The sequence below is a fragment of the Lingula anatina genome, chromosome 3 (genome assembly GCF_051362555.1).
Source record: "Lingula anatina isolate TDL-2025a chromosome 3, LinAna3.0, whole genome shotgun sequence".
NCBI classification, from domain to species: domain Eukaryota; kingdom Metazoa; phylum Brachiopoda; class Lingulata; order Lingulida; family Lingulidae; genus Lingula; species Lingula anatina.
The window spans coordinates 22,913,046-22,920,522 of NC_141769.1; the positions used below are offsets into that span (position 1 = coordinate 22,913,046).

General features: G+C 35.1%; 1 protein-coding gene across 2 annotated transcripts; it reads left to right on the plus strand.

Moving 5' to 3' along the window:
• The first annotated feature begins 4,539 nt into the window (after positions 1–4,539).
• LOC106179908 (torsin-1A) lies at positions 4,540–7,219 on the plus strand. 2 transcript variants are annotated; one of them, XM_087010051.1, is made up of 3 exons: positions 4,540–5,019; positions 5,135–5,455; positions 5,880–7,219. In XM_087010051.1, the coding sequence occupies exons 2-3, from the start codon at positions 5,233–5,235 to the stop codon at positions 6,899–6,901; spliced, it is 1,245 nt and encodes a 414-aa protein (XP_086866177.1). In that variant the 5' UTR covers positions 4,540–5,019; positions 5,135–5,232; the 3' UTR covers positions 6,902–7,219. The 2 variants fall into 2 exon arrangements, with proteins under 2 accessions (XP_086866177.1, XP_086866178.1); XM_087010052.1 differs by having other exon boundaries at positions 4,540–4,976.
• Positions 7,220–7,477: the final 258 nt, after the last annotated feature.

Consider the following 7,477-nt stretch of genomic DNA (forward strand, 5'->3'; position numbering starts at 1 on the left):
GTAACAGCTTTTGTGTAATCATGCAAACATTTTCCTATTACTTCCCTCTTCATGCCTTGCTAGTATGCACATTTTTCGTATCCAATAACGAAGGTTTGAGTAACGAAAACAACATCCCTTTTGGATAATAGTTGCGACTTATTCATACTAAGGGGTATTACAGGATACGTGTTTATCTTACTATGAGCTTCAAGTTTATTTTTCACAATGCCTGGTTAGTTATGTTTTGCAAATTACCTTCTAAGAGAAAGCAGTTTTACAGTGTTTCGTGACTGTTCCCTGTTAGCGCCTTATTTTAGTAAAAATAAACTACATCGATTGGAGAATATGATCAAGGGTGCTGGAAACGACAATGATGTGTATGTTTTTTTTTTCTTTTTTGTGTGTCAGAATAGATAATTGTAGCAGGGTGGATCCAGGATTATTTGTAGGGGAGGTCCGGTTTTTTAGGAATGACAGGCCTAGGATGCGAAGCCGACCCTCGCCCTCTCTCCCCCCCCCCCCCCCCCCCCCCTTGACGTGGGGTTCGGGGCCCGCTGAACGGCCTCGAAAAATTTTAGGTATTTTAGAGGGCGCTAACGGTGCCAATTGGTACGGTTTAGAACTATGATTAAGCTAGTCAAAATTCTAATATCAAGAGGTGAGATATGATTTTTTTCATAAACCGAAGGGGGGAGGGGGGCAGGACCCCCCTGACACCCACCTCCCCCTTGACCCGCCACTGCTTAGGCTACAGTGTTATGCCTGTGCTGCAGTCTCGGCCTCATTGTGACGGCTAGCACAAAATTAATGCGTTGTACTGGTTGTGCTTATGCACGGCAGAAAAGGTCTCAAAAAGTGTTAACTTTCGGTAAGTTTGCACTCCTACATAAAAAATAAATAAATAAATAAATAAAAATAAAAAACAGCCCATCCATTCCTGTGTTGACGTGAAAAAAGTGGGCAGGCTTTTAAAACGCTTTTCCTTTATAGCCTACCCCGCGCTCCGACTACCTCCCCCAATATAATTTGAATCAAGCCATTGATGTATTGATTTTGTCTATTGAAACAAATACTGGTCTTCAAAATGGAAGATGGACCACCTTGTATGAATAAAATTAACAAACCTAGACGGGACTAGTCTCTATAGAAGACAGTACAAAAATTGCCCCGTTCATGAGAAGACGCGTTACTGTCTACCATTAAAAGACCAGTTCAATAGAAAAAGGAACGACTTTTTATATCAACCTTGTATCAATATCTAATTCTCCATCGAGTAACTTCTGAATCATTCTTACGTATATAGAGATCAAAATAGAGTAAAATAAATGAAACGAGAGAGAGAGATAGAGCGAGAGAGGTTGAACAATAAGAATGGAACTAAATGGCATTTCGGTTCTGAGTTTACTTGTGAATGACCCTTAAATCGGGGCTTAAGTAAGCTCAGTATCTGTGGGTATTTTTAAGGGCAAATTTGGGACAAAGGAAGCCAAGATATGAAGTTGAATCGTACGCAATTTTTTGAGTGCGCTTCTTTCGTTTACGTATTAAAAAAGAGGAATGTGAAGACTCGCCTGTTGCCCCCGGTTCCTCTCTCGACCTGAGCTCTAAACCACGGAAGGTTTTTACCTATAAGCTGGGTTATAGAAACAAGTTAAAGATGTTTCTCTATGATAGATTAGTTGAAAACATTACCGAGAAAAAAAAAGCTTCATTTTTAGTCTCACTTGCGGTATGAAACATAATATACTGCACGTAGAATATAAATGGCAAAAAGCATGCCAGAAAATATATTACATCATAATACATGTATGCACCTTTAGACAAAAACTGAATTAATTTTGTTTTAACTTAAAAAATAAAATAAAATAATTAGATAAATAAGTATGTTTTCAAGTAAATATTCGATCAAATATTAATTTTTATACGGTGTAGCATCCATTTTATATATAATGAAAAGATCATTTTTTACCAATAAAATAATGAACTAAAAACTTCAATAAATTAGACCAAGAATTTCAAGTCTTTGATTAAACCAGCCCGACTTATTCCACTATTAGTTTATTTTAATATTAAAATTTTCACACGTTATTGAAATCTGAAGTTTTTATACTTATGAAGTACTAGCAATACATCGCAGAATAAAGCTCGAAAGATTGTTAATGCATTAAATAAAATTGTTTTCAATTTTAATTTGGCAGTTTTAACTGTGTAGTTTATTTAAAAATAACTGTTTTCACGCACGCTCATGTCAATATACAGCGACGGGCTACTTATTGCCCAGGCCATTTATAAGGAACGAACAAAACCGGCACTTTTTTCTTTACCTGGCCACTAACATCATTATCTCGGCATTTTTTCTCTCCATAGCTCACGAAAAAAAAATGATATGGTTTTACTTTTTATACCATTCGTTTTTTAATGATACAAAAATATTCGTTGAGTCTAAAAGAACATGGATATGATAAAAGTAATATGTTCAGTTCATATATATACGAAGTTCCGATTTCGTACGAGAACCAAGGAAAGGATTATACAAACATCGACAACAACGCTTATTCATGTATAGTCATTTTATATCATACCCAGAAAATAATTTTAAAAAAATTGACTAAAATTTTTAGTAAAATTAAAAACGCCTGCGAAAGAACCCGGGACTCTTTCACGTTGTTAAATTCCATCTAGTCTCTCGGTTGAAATAAAGAACCCGCCGTTTTTTAACGCGCTGCAAAAAAGAAAATAAAATGTCCCCTACCTCCAGAATTTTACGCCATGTATTGTTATAGACAGGTATGAATCAAATTCAAACGGGCTAATTCAATTTTGATGGAAGCTGTCAAGCGCACACGACTTTAATAAACAAACGTCAAACACAATTACTACACTCTTCTCTCCGAACATGTAAAACTCCAATATTCACATCCTTTGATTGACAAGATGCCAATCAAATTCATAAGTTTTGATAGTTGCTGTCAAAAATAACAGCTTGATTGGCAGGTTATATAAACAAACGTCAATCATCGCGCACTGTGACTTCTGTCGCTGTGAAACAATGGGTACGCCGAAAGAGAGCGCTAAAATCTAAAGATAGGATAGTAGTTAACTCGCAAATTATTTTAAGAGAATATATCCAACCTGTTTCCAAAACTAGTTCTCTTTCTGAACCCTTCAGCGTGTCTAATACGCCACTCTAGATTACAAACTATTTTGCAAAAAAAGAAAAGTAGCAAAAGAAACCAATTTAAAAACAGATTCAAGTAAAGAAATATAACATTTGACGTTATTCTGGAGGTAGCGCATGGGTCATTTCAAAATTAGTTCAACTATGTACCCCAGTATGTGAGTGGAAGAAGGAAGAATGATTGTTTTTGCATTATGTGTGGAATATTGACAGATTTTTTTTACTGTCAAAGTCTACTTGCTGCAAAATAATATATAATAATATACTGATGCATCAATCAATGCACTATGCGACTAAATGTGTCCAGTAATGGTATATATATATATATATATATATATATATATATATATATATATATATATATATATATATATATATATATATATGATACACTGTATCACGAAAATCGTCCTTGCATTTTTAAGTGTCTGAAATGCAAGCAAAACGCCTTTCGTGCCCAGTTGCAACCAATGACTTATTTTATTAATTTTGCTATTTTATAATGTAATGTGATCTATGATTGTCGTATCTGTAATTCTACTTATCACGAATGCTGCTGCCAAAGTTATAGTTTTTACCTTTACCAAAACAAATATTGTCGCATTTTGACCTACATGAAACATCCGTAACGAAAATGCATTTTTTTCACCTGCATATTAGCTATAGATTATGTGTCTGTTGAGTGATTAGGCTCTAGGGCCTATATATCATACATTTATTGATAGCACTACATGTAGGGCCTATATTAAACACATCTCTTAGGGCATGAAAACATTTCTTCCTCTAGTGATTACTAAAAAGGGACATGAAAATATTACAGCTTTGTTTTCTTTCAATTAGTGTGACTTCATCCCCACAAAACCCAACAAGGAGCCGTCATCAACCATAGGGATAGACAGATAGGCCTACATGTAGACAATTGGGGAGAGAATTGTTACCGAAATGTTTGCACCGTACATATTTTTTTACGTTGGTCAGAAATCCTAAAGTGGCAGTCATATTTTCTAATACTTACAAAATCTAGGTAAATTAGTGAAACTGAAAAATTGAACTTAGGACCTATGGCATGATTGAATTATAACCCAACAGAGGTGTTATAACCTCCGTTAAAAAAGGAAAATGGTGTACCGTGTTTACACATCAGCTACACGTGCAGAGGTAATGGTGTAGGTAAAAATTCTGACCCTTGTTCCTTTCAGAATGCCTCTTCATAACTTTTTTCCTTTAGAATATTTTAAAAAGTTTCCCAGTTTTGCGAACTCGTATTTCTGCATTTCTCGATTTGGAATTGAAACCTTTTACGTGGAATGGCTGTAAAGGCAAAGAAGTGTTGAGGAAGGGGGGAATTTTTTATTTTTAGCATGCTATTTGTAGGCCTATAAAGTGTGGTACTCTAGACCCTTAGCAGATGAAAGTAAGAAACTTCTGATAGACCCGACAGACTGGGAAAAAGGAAAATTTTAACGTTTTGTGGACACCCCCATCCCACTCCTCTAAACAACCTGGGGCCCGTAACTCGAAAGCAACGCGTATTGCGAATAGCGATATAACATAATATATGGGGCGAGTATGGGCGAGTTGTGGAATCGAGACGCTTGCGCTCGCTCGCAATGCACGATGCTTTCGAGTTACACGGGCCTGGAGAACGAAAGGGAGTTGTAATTTTATGTTAACCGGAAAGGGCGTGGTTTTCCATGCGCAGAATGGATAAATACGTGTCTCTTGCACTCAATGCACGTGCTTCCGGTGTTACTTACGTGACAGAAGTGAAACTAAACACATGACAGGTCAACTTCGTAGATGACAGGCGTAACAAGTGCATGCTCTTTGATCCATTGACTGAGGTTAATTACTTGAAGGTGCTGCGTGTGTTTTAGCAAGAATTTCGATTGTTTTCCCTGCAATTGAAGTTTTGATTTGTAACACACTGGATGAGCGGTAACCTGTGATGAAATAGTTTTGCATCAATTTCAGGATTCTTGACAGTGAACGAATTAAGATGCCACAAGACAAAGCCTAATCAGAATGTACATGTACGAGCATTTTACTTCTGACAGGAAACCCCACTAAATATGTCTGAGTTGTCAACTCCGAAAAGGAAGCAACTTGGGATAGTGTCAAGAGATAATAACACACTGAATGAAAGCCCAAGCAGTAAATATGTCCTATCGAGAAGACAAACAACCCTTGACCAGTTTCTGTGCAAACCTATTAAAAGAAGGGAGAGATGTGACAGCCCCTGCCGAGGTCCCAGTGCCAATGCCCATCCCCCTGGGAGAAACTTGACACAGGCTTGTGAGTCACAATTAACTCTACATTTTATGGAATTAAAATTTCATACAATGTAATTTTATACATGTATCAAACATCATGACAAATTGCATTAGTGTATTATTTAGAAACATATCTAAAAAAGTAATATCTTGGTTTATTTTAAGGTGACTTTTTGACTTTTTTGCACTGTCTGATAGTAGTATGCAGGACAATTTAATCATAGTGTGTATTTTTGACAAAAATGTCTTCTCACAAATATTCACTTGGATGTGTGTGTGCATATGTAAATGTATTTTACCAAACTTTTGAAGTAAATTTCAAAATGCTTCACTGTTTTTTATAACTCAGTTTCATAAACAAGGGTCTTACAAAATTTGAAAAAGGAGATACTTTTCTTAATTTTATGTTATACTATATTTTAAAACTTATAATGTTTTTTTTGCAGATACTCCACGAAGCAAGAAAACAAGACCTAAGACAGATATTAAAGAGCATAAAACTGTAAATGTCGTGCAAAGTACCAGTAGACAGGCTAATAATGTGGCAATAGAATCAAATAATTTTTGCCTAAAGAGGAGGCTCTGCTTTTTTCTAATACTTGTGTTATCTATGATTATAATTGGTGTTTTAAGGCAAGTGACACACCCTACTTGTGGACATTTAACCATGAATTTCACAGTCTTGGAGCTGGCTCTCAAGGAAAAGGTATTTGGGCAACACTTGGCTGTAAATATCAGCCTGAGTAGAATAAAGAGTTACCTGGAAGATACGGAAACTTTTCAGCCATTAGTGCTCTCATTTCATGGTTGGACAGGTGGAGGAAAGAACTATATGAGTTCCATTATTGCTGAGAACATACCTTATGTCAGACAACACAAATTTATAATTCCACTGCATTTCCCTAATCCATCTAATATGAATAGTAATATGTATCAACATCAGATTACAGAGTGGATGAAATCTAATATATCAAATTGTGCAATAAATTTGTTCATAATTGATGAAATGGATAAAGCAAACCCAGGACTCATTTTAGGGATGCAGGAAACACTTGAAGAGCTGAGAGACTGGAAAGCTAAAGCCAAAACTATTGTCATATTTCTGAGCAACTCTCAAGGGAAAGCCATTAACCTCTTTATCTTAGATGCTCTGAGAAAGGGAAGACTGAGAGAAGACATCACTTACAGTGAACTGTCTTATTTATTCGAGTCTGCTGCTGAAACCAATGTGTGGTTTCATGCTCTTCATAAAAAAGGACTAATTGATGCATATGTCCCCTTTCTGCCCTTGGAGAAAACCCATGTTAAGAGATGCATAGAAAGAGATTTGAAAGAGAAAGGTTATGCACCCAGTGAAAAGCTTGTTCAACATATAAGTGAACAGATGTTTTATTTTCCTGAAGAATTGCCTATTTTCTCTAAATCTGGGTGTAAAAGGGTTAATACAAAAGTTGATTTGTCTTTATAGATATGCTTGTCATTTATATTCATGGAAAATAGTGTATTATTATTATTATTATTATTATTATTATTATTATTTTTGAAAAATAATCAGTATTATTGAAATATAATTTGTTAGATTATCTTAATTATTTGTTGCAGGGTTATGGTAATACTTAGTATATGTACTGTTGTGCCTGTAAGACCTGGACCTTGAGCATTTTATTTTTGGTTGTATATATTACAGTATGTAACCTTTTTTCTCCTTGTCAAACAATGTTTTATTAAATTGGGTTTATTAATTGCTAAATAAATTTTCTTTCTCTGAAACTGTTTCAATGCATTTGTAAATCAGTCTGAATCAAAAATATACATAAATGCTAAAAAAAGTGCAAAAAAAAAAAAAAAAAGTTGTAGTGCACAATGCCCAGTCAAAGAACGCCGTAATACCAGTACTTCTGGTAGTGCTATATATGTAGTATTTTTAAAATGTTTTTGTTTTGCTTCCCAAGGCAAATAAAAATGTTTCATAAACAATTTCTTTTCTACTGATATTATTTTATTAAAATTACCACCACCCCTTTTTGTCAGCTTTAGGGATTTG

Coding starts and splice junctions, on each gene's coding strand:
- LOC106179908 (XM_087010051.1), top strand. CDS start 5,233: ATGTCTGAGTTGTCAACTCCGAAAAGGAAGCAACTTGGGATAGTGTCA. Junction 5,456..5,879: donor GAGAAACTTGACACAGGCTT/GTGAGTCACAAT, acceptor TTTTTTTTGCAG/ATACTCCACGAAGCAAGAAA.